Here is a 23,925-nt window from a genome sequence, read left to right as displayed (position 1 = left end):
ACACCTCCCCTCCCAAGAGCCTGTGCAGCCCGCCACTGCCAGGGTCTCATGATCCAGGGACAACTTCCCCGAGAGAACACACGGTGCACCTCAGGCTGGTTCAACGTCACGCCAGCCTCTGCTGCCACAGGCTCACCCCACATCCGTACCCCTCCCTCCCCCAGGCCTGAGTGAACCAGAGCCCCCTAATCAGCTGCTCCTTTAACCCCATCCTGTCTGAGCGAAGAACAGATGCCCTCAGGCGACCTACACGCAGAGGCAGGGCCAACTCCAAAGCTGAACCCCAGGAGCTGTGCGAACAAAGAAGAAAAAGGGAAATCTCTCCCAGCAGCCTCAGGAGCAGCAGATTAAATCTCCACCATCAACTTGATGTACCCTGCATCTGTGGAATACCTGAATAGACAACGAATCGTCCCAAAATTGAGGCTGTGGACTTTGGGAGCAAATGTAGACTTGGGGTTTGCTTTCTGCATCTAATTTGTTTCTGGTTTTGTGTTTATTTTAGTTTAGTATTCAGACCTTATTATCATTGGTAGATTTGTTTATTGATTTGGTTGCTCTCTTCTTTTTTTTTAATATATACATGCTTTCCTTTTTCTCTTTTTGTAAGTGTGTATGTGTATGCTTCTTTGTGTCATTTTGTTTGTATAGCTGTGCTTTTACCATTTGTCCTAGGGTTTTGCCTATCCATTTTTTTGTGTGTACAGTTTTTAGCGCTTGTTATCATTGGTGGATTTGTTTTTTGGTTTCGTTGTTCTTTCTTTCCTTTTTTATTACATTTTTTTTATTTTTAATAATTTTTTAATAACTTTATTTTATTTTACTTTATTGTTCCCTGTCTTTCTTTCTTTTTTTTTCTCCCTTTTCTTCTGAGCTGAGCGGCTGACAGTGGCTTGGTGCTCCGGCCGGGTCTCAGGCCTGTGCCTCTGAAGTGGGAGAGCTGAGTTCAGGACATTGGTCTACCAGAGACCTCCCAGCCCACGTAATATCAAAGGGCGAAAGCTCTCCCAGAGATCTCCATCTCAAACCTAAGACCAGCTCCACTCAACAACCAGCAAGCTATAGTGCTGGACACCCTATGCCAAACAACTAGCAAGACAGGAACACAACCCCACGGATTAGCAGAGAGGCTGCCTAAAATCATAATAAGTTCACAGACACCCCAAAACACATCACCGGACGTGGTCCTGCGCACAAGAAAGACAAGATCCAGTCTCAACCACCAGAACACAGGCACCAGTCCCCTCCACCAGAAAGCCTACACAGCCCACTGAACCAACCTTAGCCACTGGGGGGCAGACGCCAAAAACAATGGGAACAATGAAACTGCAGCCTGCAAAAAGGAGAATCCAAACACAGTAAATTCAGCAAAATGAGAAGACAGAGAAATACGCAGCAGATGAAGGAGCAAGGTAAAAACCCACCAGACCTAACAAATGAAGAGGAAATAGGCAACCTACCTGAAAAAGAATTCAGGGTAATGATAGTAAATATGATCCAAAATCTTGGAAATAGAACAGAGAAAATGAAAGAAACATGTAACAAGGACCTAGAAGAATTAAAGAGCAAACAAACAATGATGAACAACAAAATAAATGAAATTAAAAGTTCTCTGGAAGGAATCAATAGCAGAATAACTGAGGCAGAAAAACAGATAAGGGACCTGGAAGATAAAATACTAGAAATAACTACCACAGAGCAGAATAAAGAAAAAAGAATGAAAAGAATTGAGGACAGTCTCAGAGACCTCTGGGACAACATTAAATGCACCAACATTCAAATTATAGAGATCCCAGAAGAAGAGAAAAAAAAGGGACTGATAAAATATTTGAAGAGATTATACTTGAAAACTTCCCTCATATGGGAAAGAAAATAGTCAAGTCCAGGAAGCACAGAGAGTCCCATACAGGATAAATCCAAGGAGAAACACACCAAGACACATATTAATCAAACTATCAAAAATTAAACACAAAGGAAAATATTAAAATCAGCGAGGGAAAAGCAACAAATAACATTCAAGGGAATCCCCATAAGCTTAACAGCTGATCTTTCAGCAGAAACTCTGCAACCCAGAAGGGAGTGGAGGACATATTTAAAGTGATGAAAGGGAAAAACCTACAACCAAGATTACTCTACCTTTCAAGGATCTCATTCAGATTCGACAGAGAAATGAAAACCTTTACAGACAAGCAAAAGCTAAGAGAATTCAGCACCACCAAACCAGCTTTACAACAAATGCTAAAGGAACTTCTCTAGGTAGGAAACACAGAGAAGGAAAAGACCTACAATGACAAACCCAAAACAAGAAAATGGCAATAGGGGGCTTCCCTGGTGGTGCAGTGGTTGAGAATCTGCCTGCCGATGCACGGGACACAGGTTCATGCCCTGGCCCAGGAAGATCCCACATGCCGCAGAGCAGCTGGGCCCGTGAGCCATGGCCGCTGAGCCTGCGTGTCCAGAGCCTGTACTCTACAACGGGAGAGGCCACAACAATGAGAGGCCTGCGTACCGCAAAAAAAAAAAAAAAAAAAAAAAAAGATAATGGCAATAAGAACATACATATTGATAACTACCTTAAATGTAAATGAATTCAGTGCTCCAACCAAAAGACATAGACTAGCTGAATGGATACAAAAACAAGACCCGTATAGATGCTGTCTACAAGAGACCCACTTCAGACCTGGGACACATACAGAATGAATGTGAGAGGATGGAAAAGGATATTCCGTGCAAATGGAAATCAAAAGAAAGCTGGTGTAGCAATTCTCATATCAGACAAAATAGACTTTAAAACAAAGACTATTACAAGAGACAAAGAAGGACACTACATAATGATCAAGGGATCAATCCAAGAAGAAGATATAACAATTGTAAATATTTATGCATCCAGCATAGGAGCACCTCAATACATAAGGCAAATGCTAACAACCATGAAAGGGGAAACTGACAGTAACACAATCAAAGTAGGGGACTTTAACACCCCACTTTTACCAATGGACAGATCATCCAAAATGAAAATAAATAAGGAAACACAAGGTTTAAATGATACATTAAACAAGATGGACTTAATTGATATTTATAGGCTATTCCATCCAAAAAGAACAGAATACACTTTCTTCTCAAGTGCTCACGGAACAGTCTCCAGGATAGATCATATCTTGGGTCACAAATCAAGCCTTGTTAAATTTAAGAAAATTGAAATCGTATCAAGTATCTTTTCTGACCATAATGCTATGAGACCAGATATCAATTATAGGAAAAAAATCTGTAAAAAATACAAACACGTGGAGGCTAAACAATACAATACTACCTAACCAAGAAGTCACTGAAGAAATCAAAGAGGAAATCAAAAAATACCTGGAAACAAATGACAATGAAAACACAATGACCCAAAACCTGTGGGATGCAGCAAAAGCAGTTCTAAGAGGGAAGTTTATAGCAATACAATTCTACCTCAAGAAACAACAAACATCTCAAATACACAACCTAACCTTACACCTAAAGCAATTAGAGAAAGAAGAACAAAAAAACACCAAAGCTAGCAGAAGGAAAGAAATCATAAAGATCAGATCAGAAATAAATAAAAAAGAAATGAAGGACACAATAGCAAAGATCAATAAAACTAAAAGCTGGTTCTTTTTTTTTTTTTTTTTTGTGATACGCGGGCCTATCACTGCTGTGGCCTCTCCCACCACGGAGCACAGGCTCCAGACGTGCAGGCCCAGCAGCCATGGCCCATGGGCCCAGCCGCTCTGTGGCATGTGGGATCCTCCCAGACCAGGGCATGAACCCATGTCCCCTACATTGGCAGGTGGACTCTCAACCACTGCGCCACCAGGGAAGCCCCTAAAAGCTGGTTCTTTGAGAAGATAAACAAAATTGATAAACCATTAGCCAGACTCAGCAAGAAAAAAAGGGAGAAGACTCAAATCAACAGAATTAGAAATGAAAAAGGGAGAAGTCTCAAATCAACAGAATTAGAAATGAAACAGGAGAAGTAACAACTGACACTGCAGAAATACAAAGGATCATGATAGATTACTACAAGCAACTCTATGCCAATAAAATGGACAACCTGGAAGAAATGGACGAATCCTTAGAAATGCACAACCTTCTGAGACTGAACCAGGAAGAAATAGAAAATATAAACAGACCGATCACAAGCACTGAAATTGAGACTGTGATTAAAAATCTTCCAACAAACAGAAGCCCAGGACCAGATGCTTCATAGGCGAATTCTATCAAACATTTAGAGAAGAGCTAATACCTATCCTTCTCAAACTCTTCCAAAATATAGCAGAGGGAGGAACACTCCCTAACTTATTCTATGAGACCACCATCACCCTGATATGAAAACCAGACAAAGATGTCAAAAAGAAAGAAAACTACAGGCCAATATCACTGATGAACATAGATGCAAAAATCCTCAACAAAATAGTAGCAAACAGAATCCAACAGCACATTAAAAGGATCATACACCCTGATCAAGTGTGGTTTACCCCAGGAATGCAAGGATTCTTCAATATATGCAAATCAATCGATGTGATACACCATATTAACAAACTGAAGGAGAAAAACCATATGGTCATCTCAATAGATGCAGAGAAAGCTTTCGACAAAATTCGACACCCATTTATGATAAAAACCCTCCAAAAAGTAGGCATAGAGGGAACTTACCTCAACATAATAAAGGCCATGTATGACAAACCCACAGCCAACATCGTTCTCAATGGTGAAAAACTGAAAGCATTTCCTCTAAGATCAGGAACAAGACAAGGTTGTCCACTCTTACCACTATTATTCAACATAGGTTTGGAAGTTTTACCCACAGCAATCAGAGAAGAAAAAGAAATAAAAGGAATCCAAATCAGAAAAGAAGAAGGAAAACTGTCACTGTTTGCAGATGACATGATACTATACATAGAGAAGAATCCTAAAGACACTACCAGAAAACTACTAGAGCTAATCAATGAATTTGGTAAAGTAGCAGGATAGAAAATTAATGCACAGAAATCTCTGGCATGCCTATACACTAATGATGAAAAATCTGAAAGAGAAATTAAGGAAACACCCCCATTTACCACTGCAACAAAAAGAATAAAATTCCTAGGAATTTACCTACCTAAGGAGACAAAAGACCTGTATGCAGAAAATTATAAGACACTGATGAAAGAAGTTAAAGATGATACAAATAGATGGAGAGATATATACCATGTTCTTGGACTGGAAGAATCAACATTGTGAAAGTGAGTATAGTACCCAAAGCAATCTACAGATTCAATGCAATCCCTATCAAACTACCAATGGCATTTTTGACAGAACTAGAACAAAAATTTCACAATTTGTATGGAAACACAAAAGACCCCGAATAGCCAAACCAATCTTGAGAAAGGAAAATGGAACTGGAGGGATCAGGCTTCCTGACTTCAGACTATACAACAAAGCTACAGTAATCAAGACAGTATGGTACTGGCACAAAATCAGAAATATAGATCAATGGAACAGGATAGAAAGCCCAGAGATAAACCCATGCACATATGGTCATCTTATCTTTGATAAAAGAGGCAAGAATTTACAATGGAGAAAAGACAGACTCTTGAATAAATGGTGCTGGGAAAACTGGACAGCTACATGTAAAAGAATGAAATTAGAATACTCCCTAACACCATACACAAAAAATAAACTCAAAATGGATTAAAGACCTAAATGTAAGGCCAGACACTATAAAACTCTTAGAGGAAAACATAGGCAGAACACTCTATGACATAAAACACAGCAAGATCCTTTTTGACCCACCTGCTAGAGAAATGGAAATAAAACCAAAAATAGGGCTTCCCTGGTGGCGCAGTGGTTGAGAGTCTGCCTGCCCATGCAGGGGACACGGGTTCGTGCCCCAGTCTGGGAAGATCCCACATGCCGTGGAGTGGCTGGGCCTGTGAGCCATGGCCGCTGAGCCTGCACATCTGCAGCCTGTGCTCTGCAATGGGAGAGGCCACAACAGTGAGAGGCCCGCGTACCAAAAAAAACAAAACCCAAAAATAAACAAATGGGACCTAATGAAATTTAAAGCTTTTGCAAAGCAAAGGAAACCATAAACAAGACAAAAAGACAACCCTCAGAATGGGAGAAAATATTTGCAAATGAAGCAACTGACAAAGGATTAATCTCGAAAATTTATAAGCAGGTCATGCAGCTCAATATCAAAAACAAACAACCCAATCCAAAAATGGGCAGAAGACCTAAATGGACATTTCTCAAAAAAAGATATACAGATTGCCAACAAACACATGAAAGGATGCTCAACATCACTAATCATCAGAGAAATGCAAATCAAAACTACAATGAGGTATCACCTCACACCTGTCAGAATGGCCATCATCAAAAAATCTACAAACAATAAATGCTGGACAGTGTGGAGAAAAGGCAACCCTCTTGCACTGTTGGTGGGAATATAAATTGATACAGCCACTATGATGAATAGTATGGAGGTTCCTTAAAAAACTAAAAATAGAACTACCATATGACCCAGCAATGCCACTACTGGGCATATATCCAGGGAAAACCATAATTCAAAAAGAGTCATGTACCACAATATTCATTGCAGCACTATTTACAATAGCCAGGACATGGAAGCGACTTAAGTGTCCATCAACAGATGAATGGCTAAAGAAGGTGTGGCAGATATATACAATGGAATATTACTCAGCCATAAAAATAAACGAAATTGAGTTATTTGTGGTGAGGTGGATGGACCTAGAGACTTTCATACAGAGTGAAGTAAGTCAGAAAGAGAAAAACAAATGCTAACCCATATATATGGAATCTAAAAAAAAATGGTTCTGAAGAACTTAGGGGCAGGACAGGAATAAAGACACAGACGTAGAGAATGGACTTAAGGACACAGGGAGGGGGAAGTGTAAGCTGGGACGAAATGGGAGAGTAACATTGACATATATACACTACCAAATGTAACATAAAGCTAGTGGGAAGCAGCTGCATAGCACAGGGAGATCAGCTCGGTGCGTTGTGTCCCCCTAGAGGGGTGGGATAGGGAGGGTGGGAGGGAGACGCAAGAGGGAGGAGGTATGGGTATACATATAGCTGATTCACTTTGTTATACAGCAGGAACTAACACACCATTGTAAAGCAATTATACTCCAGTAAAGATGTTAAAATTTTTTTTTAATTATAAAAGAAAAAAGAAAATTTTAACACTTTTTACTGGTGAGGCTAGTGATTTCTGTCTTCTATCCTATTCAAGTTGACTACTGCCACTGAATACGATGACACCTATTTTCCTCCCACTGTGCACATATTAGAACTTTACAGTAGGGATTATACTTGAGTAGTCTCTAGGCTCTATGGCTCAGTACAGAATGGTAAGATTTTATGGTAAATTGTCAGCATAAGCATGGCATTCTACTATAATCATTAATTGAATAAATTAAAGTTTTATTCGATTGAAAAAAAAATATGGCATTATATGGGGCATGCGCGTATGTGTGTGTGTGTGTGTGTGTGTGTGTGTGTGTGTGTAGGATATGTTTTTACTTGCATTAGCCAAGGAGTCAGAACCTGAACATATGACTGGAGATTCAAATATCTGAGTAACAATATTACTTTCTGACAGAGAACTATTTACTAGAAGATTCTCAGTAGGAATTGAATTGCTTTTATTAGTTTATTTTAAATGTGCATTTCCCTTTTTTACCTCTGTTTCAAAAGGGAGTATTTACGCTATTTCAGAATGTGTGAACATCCTCCATTTACAGAGCCATGGAAGATGTTTTCTGCCAGTTCCCTGGTTCAGCAGCTCTCAGTGAGTTCCAGTTAAGCCAGAAAAAAACTGCTGCCATCCTGCTCATCGTCTTTGGCGAGCATTTCCTAACCCATCCCCCTCCTGCACAGAGCTGCGGATCCCCACACTGGTGTCTGCAGGGCCATTTAGGAATCTCCTCTGATCCCATCCCTCTGTTATTCCTCTTCTCACTGCTTTGCTATTCTATACTCAGTTTCCAACTTAATAGAAATGCAGGTGGGCACGTGAGCGTCTAGGTTTACCAAAATACACATTTTTCATGAGTGCTTCCCTCTTGGAGTGTGTGGACAAAGCCAGCATATGATCTTCCCATTATCACTCTGTTTTAATGTCTAACTGACAGATGCCTGTCAGTAAAACAAGGCAATAATGGGCAGAAAATATCTCTGCTCTTAGAGAGCAAAAAAGAAAGACCCTGGATTCCTGTCGTCTCAGAGACACTTGTCAGCCGTTGTTAAGGAAGACTTATAAATGCCTCTGTGGCGAATACCTCTGAATGGCCTGAATGTTTTCACCCTTATTAGTGAGAAGGTGAAAAGGGAGCTGTTTCTCATACATGTGCAAGTTTCACCCACATTCAGTTTCTTTCTTCCCCTAGTGGAAGCTTGCCCATCGTGTTAATGTGCCACCATTGCAGCCTGGAGCTGGGTGTGGCCATGCCAGATGGCACCTGCAGGCTTCATTGGACAGGAATGGTTTCCTGATGGGTCACAGACGAAGCCCAAAAATCTAGTACAGACTTGATGACCTTAGCTAGTCAGTCTGAAGTGGTGTAGTTCTGCCGACTGGCTTCTACACTGGCGGCACCTTCAGATATATTCAGTGAATGATAAGACAGTGGAAGTCACTTGCTCACAGGAGCAAGTGACACCAAGTCAACTGTGCCGCAGTAAGCCGAAGAGGGTAGATTTTAAGATTGTTCTTGTTTTCCTAAGGGATCGGTAAATGCAGAAGACCTCTGTCTTCAGGGAGTGTTCAGCCTAGGGAAAGACACTATCAACCCTAAAGACAAGAGTCGTATGCCAAAGTAGGCAAGGGAAACAGTGCCTGGCCTTCCAGTGAGAAGAGAGATACACAATGGCAGGGACTTGGGCTCAGACATATTTTGTGTCCTTTTTCATTACAAATCCAGTTCTCTATACTCAAGCAGAAGGGTTAGTTATTGCGTGGTGATTTGACTTTTTTTTAAATTTCAATAAAGACAGATGGACCTTTAAGAATAACATAGAAAGCAACAAAAACAACTCAGTTACTATAGGATGTACCTAAAGCAACAATTCCTTACTCTGAAAATTGGCAGTCAAAGGAAAGAATTAAGCAGTTATTATGGCTTCTCTGTGCAAATTGTATTTCAGAATGACCAGATTGCAAGTGTTGATGAAGGAAAATTCTTTTTCACATGAGAACTCTAGCCACTAAATGTGGAAGGGAAGTTAGAATTGGAAAAGCATAATTCTGTAGCCCCCAAATGAAATCATTGATTCAAGCACCTGTCATAAATGGGATGCAATCATTAGCCCATTAGGTATGTTATGGGGAACTCCACAATGGAGGAATCAGGCTGCCCTCACCTGAACCCTCTAAAAGTGGTTCATTGTTATCTTAGGAGCCTGCCCGCTCTGATGCAATAGGTAAGTACACAACATGAGCTATTGTTGCAGAAGAGTTGAACTTGAACTTAAACCAATCAGTAAGGTTCCAGAAAATACAGGGGATAGAAGAACAAGTTAAATGATACTACAAGAAAAATTAAAAACGTAGCTATTGGGATGGGGCTTAAGAGGAGCCCTGTGCCAGTTTCTTTAGCAAGACATTAGCAAGGGGGAAAAAGGGAGGTGGCTGTGTGCAAGTGAGAGGGACTTAGATGTGTCCAAATGTTACACCTTGTCTGGATCATTTAAACAAAGCAACCATAAAAGATTTTTCAAGACAGTTGGAGAAATTTGAATACAGTTTGGGTAACAGATGATAACAAGGAATTATTAAGTTTGTTAGGTATGATAATGGTTTTGTGGTTCTATAAGAAATGTTCATATTTTTAGAAATTCATACTTAAGTATGTAGGGGTAAAATGACAATTTCTGAGACTTGCATAGAAATCTTAATAGGGTGGAAGGAAGGAAGCAAGGGTGAAACAGGTGTAGCAAAATCTTGCTAGGTTGGGATGATGAAGAATATGTGGGGTTACTGTAGTTTTCTCCCTATTTGTTTGAAATTTTTCTTGATAAAAATATTTTTTAAAAAGAGTAACAGCTCTCTCAGAAGGTGGTGGGGAATCCACTGGAGATGTGATTAGAAAAAGGTCATTACCTGATGGTCAAAAATTTTATGTTTTTTTCTTTTTTTTGAAGATATCCTTTATTTTAAAAAAAAAAGCTAGTTTTCTAAGATTTGGGGGGTAGTCACTGGAAACCAATTTCATGGCTTCATGTCAAGCAATTGGAGGAGAATTTGGGAGACAAATAGTCTGCAATGTGAAAGTGAATGCTGATCTTAGCTGGAATAACTTGCTTTCTTCAGTGTCTGCAGTGGCTGGTCTCCAGGGACTTATCTGGCTACATGTGTTTTTCACATTTATTAGTGAAATTGGAGAGTCAAGAGTAAAACACAGTCCTCGGGAACATTGTGTTCATTTGTGACACACTAGAGATTTTTTAGCCCATAAAGCCAATGAACGAGCTCCATAGGGGTATAACTGTTATTTTCACCCTCAAAGGCAGTAAAGACCCACTGTATTTACTAAGTAATTAGAGAATAGAAAATGAATAGTGCTATGAAAATAGAAAAATAGACTCTCACTATTGCTATTAATAGTCTAATTTTTTTGTCTGTTCTGAAGGAAAACTACCATCAGATGAAAATTTCAAAGTAAAGGTAGACCTCTGCTTTAATATTTGGTTGTTTGGTCTTGGATAATAACTTAATTCAGTGTCCATGTAAGGTTGTTTTTGTTTCTGTCAAACAAGAGGGGTCACATTAAGGAACCTCACTCATTGTTTTTGCAAGGACGAATACACAAAGAAATGAACAGACCAGATATTTGATTTAGGACCTTCCTCCTGAGTGATTGACTGGCCTAAGGGAAGACAGCCCTCCACTAACTGATGCCCTGGAGCATTTCTAGCAGACTTTAAACACTCTGCTCCCGTGGAGGCTTGGGGAGAGAGTGGGCTGGTTCTCACACTAAAAAATGTCCAGATGAAGCTGACACTCCAATGGGTGTGGGCTGTGTAAGATGCGGGGCCAATGCAACCATCAATGTCAAGATGCAGGGCAAGATGGGACAGAGGAGCAAGTGCGGGAGGGGGCATGTGCTCTACTTAGAAAACAGAAGGCCTGAGAGGCCCCTTTGAAGGGGTTTGGAAGCGCTTTGCATTGAGGTAAATAGGAAGTATCAATACGAATGAGGCCCTTTTTGCCACCGATTTCACGGTCCACAAGAATCCAGAGTATACAGCTGTCAAGAAGTTAAGTGATAAAGTGATCTCAGATCACTTGGTCCTTGGCTGACTGTTAGTTTTTTCTTGTGCTTGTTTATATCTTGATGGTTTAAAAGACTGGACACATTCTAGGGAACCAATAAAAAGAAACTGTGGTTTTTGTGTGTATGTGTGAGCGTGTGTGTAGTGGAAGGAAAGGGGAGCAGTGTCCAAGAGGTGAGAAGAGTAATTCCTGGGAGCATTTCTGTGTTTTTTACCTGTTATACAAGACTGTCAAAACAGAACTGTCAGCAGTTCTGCCCCCAAAAGACATTCGCTTGGGAAGATGGTAGGGTAGTAAGGATGACTACAGAGGGGTGGGCTAGGCAAGGGGATTAGTGGTAGGGTGGGGAAGAGAGGTCCCTTCCAGACCTCAGCTGATATGAGCTCACCCTGCTGCACTGCAGTCTTAAGCACTGCCGGTTACCAAGTGACCACCACAGGCCAGGCACAGACCTACCCCAGGTCCAGCGTGTCAGGGAGGAAACTGAGGCTTAGTGCCAAGTAAATTTTGAGTAGCAGTTCAAAGCCAGGACTCCTTGATCCAAAACTAGGGCTCTGTCCCCTCCCCCACAAAGGCTCCCAGAGGTTCCCCTGAATCCAAAGCCAAGTATGTACAAAGGCAACACAGAAACACCCGGAGACTCTGACCACATGGGAAAGAACAAGTGGCGTTTGGGGGACTTTCAGTAATATGAAGCATATGACAGGGAGCCCACCCACAATGCCAAAGACAGAGCTAAAGAGCAAAATCCAGAGAATTTTTGTCTTTGCTCTGCACTTGCCTTACTATTCCTTGGCGAGCTGAGTAACTTCGGATATCCTCGTGTGTAAATGGAGGTCCACCAGCCAAACGTCTCCTGGGGCTCCAGCAAACACTGCAGGGAGACCTGGGCCTCGGAGCCTGGCGGAATGCAGAGCTTGGACCCTACCCCGTGAGAGAACAAGACTACAACCTCCCCATGGTCTTGGTGAAATGCAGCTGGGGAAAGCCCCAAGGAACCCTGGGGCTTAAAATAAGCCACAGCTGGCTTTATTCCAGGCTCTGGGAGGCTGGGGTCAAGATGGAGCACACCTGTGTAGCTAGTATGGCGTTGTTTGTATGGAGGAGGGTGAGATACGACTTGGAATGGACCCCGAATCAACTTCCTTTAATGGCGGGCATTCACTTGGAGGCTGGTGGAAGATGTGTATGAACCTATCCACAAATCCAGAACTTGTAGTCCTTAGAGCGTATTCAGCCCTCATTTGTAGCCAAAATATTTTCCTTCCATATCATCAGATATCCTGGTCAACGTGCCGTACCCTCCATACCTTCCTTACGCTGAACAGGTAGCCGTTTGGCACTGGGCACACTGAATATCATTTGAAGCATACACTTTTCTCATCTCTGAGTAACGTCCCGTGAACATCTCATTGTGCTTTGCCTGCTCCCCTCTATTTTTTAAACTTGACGTTTAAACTTTTCTGATGTGCCCTGATTGTTCCCGAGCCCCTGGAACTCAACCAGGCAGCTCATGGCTCTCCTAGCTCAGCAGGGCTCCTTGTGCAGGACCAGTTGTTATTTACAAGTGTGATTCAGCTGTCGCTGTGCCTCTGAACACACAGGGTCGTTGTAGGATTTTAATTGCCATTTTCCTCTATATAATTAAAATGAAGTGAAAAAAATGGGATAGCCTCCAAAATCTGAATTAATTTCGTGAGTACTTCTTGAGGGGAAAAAATATGTATAAATATGATAATCGTTACTTGCTTTGCCTTCAGCAGAACTAGAGGATTTTACCTGGCTGAAAAAAATACATAGTCATTTTAAATGGAAGAAAAATTAGCCTGATACTCCTTGTGGCTGAGAATCAGAATTAATAACGTGGATGGGAAATGATAAATAACTCTGGATATCAATTTCAAAAAGAACATTGGGAACAAGCTGTAACTCTCTCTGGATCCAACTTGCCTTATGCTGGTCTGGGTTTTTTTCTTTCCATGGTTCATCGTTGGTGTTTACCCGTTTCTCAATAAAATGCCATAACCCCCAAATCAAAAATTCCTTCATGCTCGGAAACAGGCATTTCACCTGCTTGCTCTGCTCTGTAAGCGTGACAATGAGCACGTAGCAGGGAAGAATGAAACGACAAAAAGAGAAGTCGTTTTTTTGTTTGTTTGTTTTTTTAATTCACTGGGCTCCCAGTGTTTCACTCTGCAGGCTCATCAAGCACCTGATGGACATGTTTATAAAGACTTGGATGGTCACTTTATTTGGAATGACAAACTGTCTGCTCTACATAATGAGGTCAGTGAAGCATCCAGAAAAGAAATGTATAATTTGGTAGCTTGGGTCTGTAGGCACAGCCCTGCTGCGGCTATTTAAGTTTAATGAAGCAGCTATTTTGCCGCTAACACACTCTTAGTGAATAGCCTCCTTGGTGCGTTTTTGAAAACTTAAGTGTTGCTGGTAATCATGTCCCAGCAATCTCCTTGGAGAGCCTTTGTGCCATGTTCTCAGAAGAAATATGCTGCTTTTACATGTTAATGGTTTTGAAATTAGTCATGTGCTCCATTTCCATTGGAAAGGAAGGTCAGTGTGTGATTTCTTGCCTGCCTTCATTTTTTCTGAACATTCAGGATACTCTTAAGTCAGTCCATCAGCCATGCAGTGCACTGTCTGTTTATAACATGCCTGAAAAGCCAGGGAAATGTTCTATCAAAGAGCGATCCTATTCTCAGAGACTGTTCTTAGAATTCAAAGTCTAAAAATCCAACTCAGAGGGGAAAGTTCCTGGACAGGCCATTATTGCTATTTTTTCCCCTTTCAATCACTGACCGACTTGTATCATCCATTCCTTGGCCTCATTAGAGGAGGCCTTGCTCCCTGAGTATGCAGCTCCTCGAAGGAGACTAAAAGACATTTTTGAGATCCTTTTTGAGGCAGATTTGCTCATGTAAAACTAAGGTCAGTTTTCTGAATCCTGGAACAGCATTAATGATGCACAGCTCTGTGGGAGCAGAAAGCCGTCTAGGCATTCCATAGTTCTGCACTCTCATTCCCTCAAATGTAGGGCATTGGGTGGTATCCCCCGAACTGGCAAGGGCATGATTGCTAGGGGGAAGGTGCCATGTCCTCATGGCTCTGCAGCCCTGGAGAGGGTCTGGGGAACACTCCATACTGTTTGGTGGAAATGTAAAGCAGGACTTGAAATGGTTAGACCCTGCACCACCAGAAACTTCCTAGGAATACCTAGTAAGTTCTCAAAAAATGCTTGTTTGAATGGATAAAATAATGAAGGAATCCTTTGATTTGCTTTGTTGGCCAACTCTGGCTTTGGAGGTCATACAGGGCCCTTCCGGGACATACTGAGCACCTGAGGAGCCTCCCTTTTAAAATCTCTGGAATTAGCATTAGGGTTGAATTTGGAGGTCCAGTCTGGCTCTAGACTGCCCCGCGGAGCTTGGGCCTGCTCAGACCACTGCCCATGCAGCCCACACGACCAGATTAGCACCAGGGTGCACACACCGTTATGCTCTTGTTTTCACCTTTAAATCCTGTGGGTAATTTTTATACCCAAATAGAGTTGCCAACGCACCAGGTACCTCCCCAAAATAGCCTTCTTATCCTACATCTGAGAGATTAAAGTTGACTTGCACTGAAAATGCAGTTCTGATAGAAGCAGGCTTAAAAAGGCAGCTGGGTGTGGCTTGTGTGTTCTTTTCCAGTGTATTTAGATTAGCTAAGATAATGGTAGCTGCTGGAAAAAATAGACACGAATACCAAACATAATAGCAGTTTTTCATCGGGTATCTGTACTAAACATTTTCATGGAAAAGGGCAACCTGTGTTGGGGGGTGTGAAGGTGACAGGTCTTGGGAGGGTGAGGAGACACAGGCTGCAAGCAAGACTCCCTTTGTGCTCCCCGCGGGGAGGGATGGAGTGGCACAATGTCAGGGCTCAAGTGTGACCCAGAGGGAGCAGTGGGTACAAACTGACCAGCCACGGAGGAGAGCAGTTATACAAGACGGAAGAGATGCAACCCAGGCCAGGAAAAGAGCAGGAAAGGTTAATATAGTAATAAAATGCGCATGTGCATGACTGCCTGTGCACGGCTCATTCCAGCTGCCAGAGCACGTTCACGTGTCTCATCTTATTTGAGGCCTCACAAACAACCAGATGAGCTGGCTCAGGAAGTATCAATACCCTAATTTCAAATGCAAGTAATCTCAGCAAAGTCGGAGAGACTGAATGGTTTACGCTGGCGTGTGGTGAGCCAGGGTGCGAGCTTGGGTGTCCTGCCTCTGAGAACAGAGCCTTGCCCATAACTCTGTGGTCCTTATGGAGGTTCGGGGGCTGTGAGGCAAGAGGGCTGCACAGGTGAGCGGGGCTCTCTTCCCTGCCCTTCCCCCTCGTCCTCTGGACGCATCCTCTTGATGCCAGCCATGTTCCCATGGAAATCACTTACTGACAGCAGAAACGCAGCCACAGTTAGGTGCAGCCTGGTTGGGTCCTTGCTTTTATGAAACTGTACTCTGTCCTTTAAAGGGGTCACAGTTTCACAGACAGGCCTTTTTATCTTTACCATTGTCTAATCAGGCTTTCACTTCTGTAGCCACTCCTTCCTTTTCTATTTGTCTCCCTCTCATCCACCTAGTCCCAGCCCTCCCACTGAGTGCAGCTGAATTTGGCCAATGCCAAATCATGCTTTATTCTCAGCCTGAGGAATTACATAAGGTGTGAAGCCTGGCCAACAAAGAACTCCTCCCGTCAGTGTAATTTGAGGTTTCAGGTGTCTATGGACACCACTCCCTCCCAGCATCATATTTTTTGTCCTGAGAAATCCCAGAGAGCAGTGCTCTTGGGTGGACTTCCTAGAGGCGGTATTGATAAGAAAGCTGTCAAATGGCACTTGAAATTTTGCGGAAAGATCAGTGGAAGACCAGTGCTAGGCTACAAACCCACAGCTCAGCTCTTTCTAGCATCCACGGCAGCAGCCTGCTGTTTTCCCAGGTGGCTCTGAAAGAGACAGGGAAATGCAGTGGGCCATTTGTCACTGCCTGAGGTGCAACACATGCATGCCAATTGGTGCCCGCAGCCTGCAAGGCCCACTCCTGCCCCACACCTTGATCTCAGCCCCTGGGCTTCTTTTTTTTTTTTTTTTTTTCCCCCAGTCGCACCACACAGCCTGTGGGGATCTTAGTTCCCTGACCAGGGATCGAACCTGTGACCGCTGCATTGGAAGCACGGAGTCTTAACCAACTGGATCACCAGGGAAGTCCCCCTGGGCTTCTTCTTTTTTTTTTTTTTATGGTACGCAGGCCTGTCACTGTTGTGGCCTCTCCTATTGCGGAGCACAGGCTCTGGACGCGCAGGCTCAGCGGCCATGGCTCACGGGCCCAGCCGCTCTGCGGCATGTGGGATCTTCCCGGACCGGGGCACGAACCCGTGTCCCCTGCATCGGCAGGCGGACTCTCAACCACTGTGCCACCAGGGAAGCCCGCCCTGGGCTTCTTTTGACTGAGGTTGGGGAGGTGTGCTTCCTTCTCTCCTCCTCCACCTGATTTGATTCCCTCTCTGGGGCTGAAACCAACTCAGTGCTTCCCACCAGGATCGAGGTGCCCATCCTCTGTGTAGTCCCTCCCACCCCACTTTCAATTCAAGACATGGTCTTCGAGGAGTGTGCGGACTCACCCTGGCGTGCAGGACTTAGTATCTCAGGGTTATTCTGGTGTGTGCTGGTCAGTGGAGGTGCTGGCGTGTTCTTCAGTGAGTGCTGGACTCGAGTATCATTTCAATCCTAAGTTGGGTTCAGGGTTCTGCAGAGATGGCACGAGGGAAAGAGCCAGGGCTTGCTTGCAGAAGAAGGCAAGGTTGAGGAGCCTTTTATTTCTTTATGCCCAACTCAGTGCCTGGCACTCTCTGTGAATGGAATAAACTGATCAGATGGTGGGTAATATCCCTTTCACCTTTGAGAAGACAAGTGAAATGAAGAATATCAACCAGAAGTGAAACTACAGTTTTAAGGAAACTCTACTTCCAGAACTGTTTTAAGGGCATTTTATTGCAGATTTAGGTCAGACATTTAGAACAACTTCCTTTGGTGAGGACTTAATCCAGTCTAGTTATAAGTGAATGAACTTGGGAACCTTGTGTGTCTGAGTGGCATTCCCCTCACTAAGGGCGGCCTCACCGTTGACCAGCCTGGCCTCCTTTTCTCACTCTGCATCCCTTCTCTGCCTCCTTCCAGCTCCGTGGAGTGGAAGGAGGGAATGCTTGGCCCTCTGAGCTGGAGTTAATGCAAAACCCGAAAATAGACTCTCAGACTGCACCCAGACATAATGATTCCGTGAGGCAAGAAGGTCACTGTGTCTGCTTTTCCTGCCAACACACCCCTGGCTCTTAATCTGTGGCTGCCTTGTGAAGCAAGAGAGCTGTGCCAGGAAGTTACACTTTGTGACTGTGAGGCATTATGAGAATTTAAAATCATGTCAATGGGGATTTATAAGGGCAGGCCAGGGGACAGGGGTTAGACACAGATTTCGAAGCCGACCTTTGAACATCCTTTTTGTTCTGTGGCCCCAGCTACAAATCAACTCCACCCTGCCAACCCTGCCAAAAATTAAAAAGTTTACTGTGGTTATTCAAGTGGTGGAGTTTTGAGTGATTTTTATTTTCTTTGTGCTGTTCTATACTTTCTGTAACGTATATTCTTGTTTTTGCAATGTGGGAAAAAAAAAAAGCAACAAATCCTATTTAACGAGGAAAAGTATACTAGCTAATCATCTCATTGTGTTTCTTGAATGCTTGGTACCTGGGGGTTGAGAAGCCCACCGGAGTCGTGACAGTGACATGGAAGGGGCAGCCCTGCCTCTGCCCCACATCAGGCCTAAGACCAGGGCTGGTGTCCACAGCCCTCGCCCCATTGCCAGGTTCCAAAGGGCTCCTGGAAGAGGCCAGACCGCAGACCCTGAGAGGACTAGAGGCAGCCTAGGAGAACAGGAAAGGGAGCCAGCCAGACACCTCGGCAGGAAGGAGGGGATTCCGTTCCCATCCAATGGTCAGGCCTGTGGGATATGTGCCTGTCAGCAGGGACAGTGTCAGCTCAAGTTCATCTGGAAACACTGCGTTCTCCTCCTGAGAACGTCCAGTTGCTGCACATTGTTCTGGAAGTTGGGCAGATCCTATTTTCCAAACCTGTAAGAGTCGAGTAAAATGTAACAAATATCTGGGAGAAAATAACCCTTTGAGGAATTCCAAACATGCTCTTAGGGTTGGGAAGCAAATTTATTTAGACTTGGGGCCTTGACCACCCAGACTGGTTATTGATGGGAACTCAGTCTATCCATCAAGCCTGCCACTGTCCACTGAGTCCAGGCTGTCCCAGGCTCAGGAGCTCGAGGTGAGCAGACTGGGCAGAGATGGTCCGTACGGACCATGAAACGGTGTCCTCTCACCTTTAGACATAAAGAATTCCTCCTGCAAGTTTCTCTTAAGTCCTCTATTTCTTACACATCACGTGCAGCTCTATTATTGGATGCAGCGGGGTTCCTTACTCCACTGGATCTGAAGGCTTTGAACTTGAGGTCAAGTTCAAGCCCACAGCACACAGATTGGGAACAGAATTTCTTGCACTCTGTGTGGTAGACTATGTGTCAGCGAGGTAAGGCCCTTATTAAGAATGGATTATTCTTCATAGGTGGCAGAGATCTCATTCATCAGTTTCTTGCATTTGCCTGTGTGTTCCCCTATGATAAGGCAAGTGTCCCTGGATTTTAAGTGGTACACAAAAACCCAAAAACTTAGTACTAATGTATTTATTGTAATGTCCTTTACAAATATGTATAACAAGCTCATCAAACTTATCATTTCATGAATAACTTTAAGACAAGGCTAAAATAGGTTAACTTTTTAAAGGAAAGTAATTTTCAAGACACATTGAGCAGATACTTGTGTTATGGAACACAGATATGGGAAAAGTCAGAAAGGTGGTGCATTTTTTTTTTTTTTTTTTTAATTTTGGCTGCACCGGGTCTTACTTGCAGCATGTGGGATCTAGTTCCCCGACCAGGTATCAAAAACCCAGGCCCTCTGCGTTGGAAGCGTGGAGTCTTAACCGCTGGACCACCAGGGAAATCCCCCCAAGCGGTTTTAATAATGGTTCTAGTAATTTTGAGAGAGTGTTAACGAAGACTTACTGCTTCTCTGGCCCAGAGTGCGAGAAGTGCTTATCTTCGCTTCAGATCTGGCTGCAGGGTCATCTTGCCCTCCCCTCTCTGATCCTCGATGTTTACGGACGCTGACATGCTCGGTGTCCTGTTCATAACCACGTCCACTGTTTCTTGTGGGCTGAGTGTGCGCATGCGTTTTAAATGGTAGCAAGATAATGTACGGCGTCTAGGCCACCCCTGTTATTTCTATTAAATAATGACATGATGATGGTGGCCTGTAATTGTCCATTTTCTATTAACCACCCTGACCAAGTAAACTGTTTTCTGATCTCTCTTAGATGGAAATCCTGTATGAATGTGGAAGCCATTAGCAGAGTAATTGCTGTCCGTTACCATGACAACCAGCCGCTGCAGTCACCTGCCCGAAGTGCTGCCAGACTGCACCAGTTCAGCTGCACCCGTGGTGAAGACCGTGGAGGACTGTGGCAGCCTAGTGAATGGGCAGCCTCAGTATGTCATGCAAGTTTCAGCCAAGGACGGGCAGCTGCTTTCAACAGTAGTGCGGACCCTTGCCACCCAGAGGTAGTACCACAGTTAAAATCAATTCGGAGGGCTGTCAGATGGGAAATGCTACAGGGAATGTAATTAGTGCTCAGGTCTTTGTGTCAGGTGAGAGGAGGTACTGGGAGGGGAAAAAAAAAAAAACTACACATGTTCTGTCATGGCCGTTTCTATAGCAATGGGGCAAAAAGATGAAACTCACGTTGTGGACTTTTCCGCTTAAAGTCACACTTGCAGAGAGGCAGGCAGGGGAGGATCCCACAAGACACAGGGTTGCTTGCCTAACATTTGTTACGTTGACCTTACTACAGTAATTACATTTTCGTTGTCTCCAGGCGCTAACAAAGGTAGCCCTTTGTTATAATAGAATGAAGGAGGCACCTGGTTTCAGATGACTGAGCCAAAGTGATTGGATACGTGGGCAAAACTTTTGAAGTGACGTTCTGACGTGCACGCTGATCAGCATGCCGTGATGGGGGCTGTCCACAGCTACTTCCTGGGGGAGACTCCTCTGACACATCCCCACATGGGGGCCTCTTCTGCTGCTTCCTCCTTCGCTCTCCCTGTATCCCAGCCACGATCCTTCATACACACTCTGCCGCGTGAAGTATCATTGTCTCCCCCAAGTGATAGACCGGAGCCAGAATGAAGGCTCTGAGCAGCCCGGAGACGGCTTATCCAGGCCGGCACTTTGTCCCTGGAGGTCTCCTCTGGTGCTCTTGTTGCCCACTGGCAGGTTGAGAGCCACAGGCTGCCTGGCCACTAGGTACTCCTTGGCTTCTCCATTGGTTTCAGAATGGGTAAGTGGGATTGGGACTTACGACTGTAAAATACTGGACTTGCCCATTGGTTTCAGTGCTGACACTTCCGGCCCTGAAACTTTGGGTCAGTCACTCAAACCTCGACTGCTGACCTTGGTCTGAGCAATTCAGCCAACCCCCCCGGTGCAGATACAGGCCCACCTACGTGCCCCTGCAGCAGGACTCCTAGTGACACCACAACATTCTCTGTCCCCCCCTCCTAGCCCCGGACGTGGTGGCCACCAGACATGGACTCACACACCGCCACGTGTTGTAAACATTATCCATGTGCCATCTACTTTCAATCCATGCGGCTATTGCAAAGGGAAGAAATAGGAAAAAAAAAGAAAAAGGTCAATATATATTTTTCCACCTCTGGGAAAACTTGTAACAATCGGTTAGGTAGAACTCAGTATACGATGAGGCAGTGAGCATCATTGCTCTGCTGTGAACCGAGATGGACAGTTATCTGTCTGCATGTGCCCCCATCACCCTCGAGCCATCAATCACCTCATCTGATCAGGAAGAACAGTCTGCAGAGCTGAAACAACTGAGACCTGTGAGCCGATGTGCGTGTGTGTGTGTGTTCTACCACGTAGACACGTAAACCAGAGCTTTTACAGTTTTACACGCATTTGGTTCAGTGTGAATGACAGAGGCCAGTAATAATGAGAGAAAAAAGTCAACTCTTTAAACTTTCTTTTCCCACCCCTGGGCATGAGGGGGTCTTTTGGCAAGTGGGAAGGAGATCCTTTCCTCTTTTAATCCCCTTTTAGCCTTCACTCATTCCCAGGATCATCCCCAGAAAGGCCTTTCCACAAAGATGGAGTCAAAGAGAAGGGTGGGCATAAGCCTGGAACACTGTCATCTCTGGGGGACAGGAAGAGGCAGGAGAGGGTGGGTAAAGAGTCTGGTCCTTGGGTTGGTGCATACAATGATGACATTTTAAAATCTAATACCCAATAAGGACCTCTAGCAATATAAGATGACATTAATCAGAGAGGGATAGTCCTCCAGTATCCATTGAGAAGTGAGGCCATCTTGGTTTGAGCCTTCCATTGGCCTCTGACTTATGTGATGAGGGCCATGTTTTTTGATTTTCCCCAACCTGAGTTTTTCTACAAGTGAAAACAGTTACCATTAACTAGGCACTTACCACATGCTGGTCCCTCTTCTAAGCTTGTAATCTGGACTATCTTTTCTCATCCTCACAGTCGCCATATGAGGAAGGCACCATGCTTTGTGCCCATTTTACAGATGAGGAAACTAAAGTCCAGAGAGATGCCATAACTCACCCAAAGTTAGCCAGCTCGTGAACAGCAGAGCTGGGGTTCGAGCCCAGGCAGCTGTACTCCGGAGCCTGCCTCACAAACCACTACCCTGTGTGTCCTCACAGAATGTGCAGGGGTGGTGTTTCCAAGTTAAAGGCCAAGCTGTGGACTGAGGCCACAGGCCACAGCACGTACCATTCCTCACTTTCAGCTTACTGTCCTCAGCGTCCCAACGTGCATCCTAGGAAAGCTCCGAGGACCAAGCTGCCACAGCGTCATGCTCTGGCTCAGACTGCAGTTCTGTGTGGCAGCTTCAGGGCTGGCCGCCAGTCCGTTTCCCTCCTCTCACTCGCCTATCCCACTGAAAGGAAAGGAAAGGAAGCTCTGGGCATTCAAAAGTGTCCCAGCCTGGTTCAAAAGATGCAGCTTGTCTAGAAACTACAATTGGTGTCGTTTCAAAACAACTTCTTAATAGCTAGGGTTGATTTTTATTTTTTGATTGGTAGTTTGCCTGAACTACTTCGATGTCTAAGGTAAAATTAACACATTGATCCTTTTCACTCGCTTATGACCCTGGGCCCACCTGCTCTGGTATTGGTCACCCCCTATTTCTTTGTATTGACAGAAGTAGATGCCCAAGGACCCCAGCTCCCACTACCGAGTGCCAGTGTAGATCTCGGGTTGTAAACCAGGTGTCTGTTCTGAGCAGCTGCCTCGGGTGAGGGTCCGAAGGACACAGAGCCAGAGGACCACGGCATGGCGGTGGTTTCCAGCCCGTTACCAGCAGGTGCCCCTTCTTCTCTTGCAGCCCCTTCAATGACCGGCCGATGTGCAGGATCTGCCACGAGGGCAGCAGCCAAGAGGACTTGCTCTCTCCATGTGAATGTACAGGGACCCTGGGGACAATTCATCGGAGCTGCCTGGAGCACTGGCTGTCATCCTCAAACACCAGCTACTGTGAACTCTGCCACTTCAGGTTTGCAGTCGAGCGCAAACCCAGGCCGTTAGTGGAGGTCAGTAATTGGGGCACGTCTTGAAAACTTAACTCTAATGAGCAAATGATGTCTGCTTTTATGCCCAGATCACAAACCCTGTGCAGCTTCACTGAAGCACAGTAATAGCTCTGTGTGTGTGTGTGTGAGAGAGAGAGAGAGAGAGACAGACAGACAGACAGACAGACAGAGCCAGCACTAAGGAGCCAACAGTAGAAAGGTGACCTCCACAAGGTGGAGACAAGAGAGCGGGAGAAATCAGTGTGAGAAGGGACGTTTAGAGACTTGATCTCCATTTCCCATTCCTGTGACGTGGAGCAAACAGATCAAACACTGTTCTCTTTGCATACCATCTGCTCACCTTGAAGCAACAGATAAATGGGCATTTGGGTTGCCTAGTCTGAGAAATCTTTGTGAAAAAAAAATAGCGGCATTGTATAATGCATATAGACCTAGACTGCTGGGTTTGAATAGTTCTATGACCTTAGGTAAGTGACTTCAGCTATTGGAATTACTATGAGGGTTAAATGAGTTAATATTTATTATACACTTATAATACCAGATACATATTCAAGTGTTTGAATAAGAAAAGTCTCAGTCTCTCCTAGGAAATTACATGCAAGCTTTTTTCAGCTAATAACCTGAATCTCTTTTCTTAAAGAGATTCTTAGGATTGGAATCTCTTTTCTTAAAAGTGATGCTGTCAACTCAGCCATTAAAATGTCAGGACATTCCTTTTCCTATTTTAGGGGCCATATGATGCTTCTTTAGACCCAGGGTCTGGTCTTGTATTAACTGGGAGAATTGGAAAAAATTATTAGATTATTTTTGCCTTCTCTCCTACCCCCA

The 23,925-nt window shown here is 44.1% G+C and overlaps 1 protein-coding gene across 3 annotated transcripts in view; it reads left to right on the top strand.

The window, feature by feature from the left end:
* Positions 1-23,925, top strand: part of MARCHF3 (membrane associated ring-CH-type finger 3) — a 148,254-nt gene that overhangs the window by 90,880 nt on the left and 33,449 nt on the right. For 2 of the 3 annotated variants that reach the window (XM_082652517.1, XM_082652515.1), the window contains exons 2-3: positions 19,791-20,034; positions 22,893-23,097. In XM_082652517.1, the coding sequence (XP_082508643.1) occupies positions 19,847-20,034; positions 22,893-23,097 (393 nt within the window). In that variant the 5' untranslated portion in view covers positions 19,791-19,846. Of the gene's footprint in view, positions 1-12,879; positions 12,998-19,790; positions 20,035-22,892; positions 23,098-23,925 lie in introns of those variants that run through there. The other variant, XM_082652516.1, reaches the window with a different exon arrangement.

Source organism: Grampus griseus (genome assembly GCF_964374135.1).
Source record: "Grampus griseus genome assembly, chromosome: 3".
In the NCBI taxonomy this organism is placed as follows: domain Eukaryota; kingdom Metazoa; phylum Chordata; class Mammalia; order Artiodactyla; family Delphinidae; genus Grampus; species Grampus griseus.
Note: the sequence above shows the minus strand (reverse complement) of the source record. Positions and strands in the feature narration are given on the sequence as shown.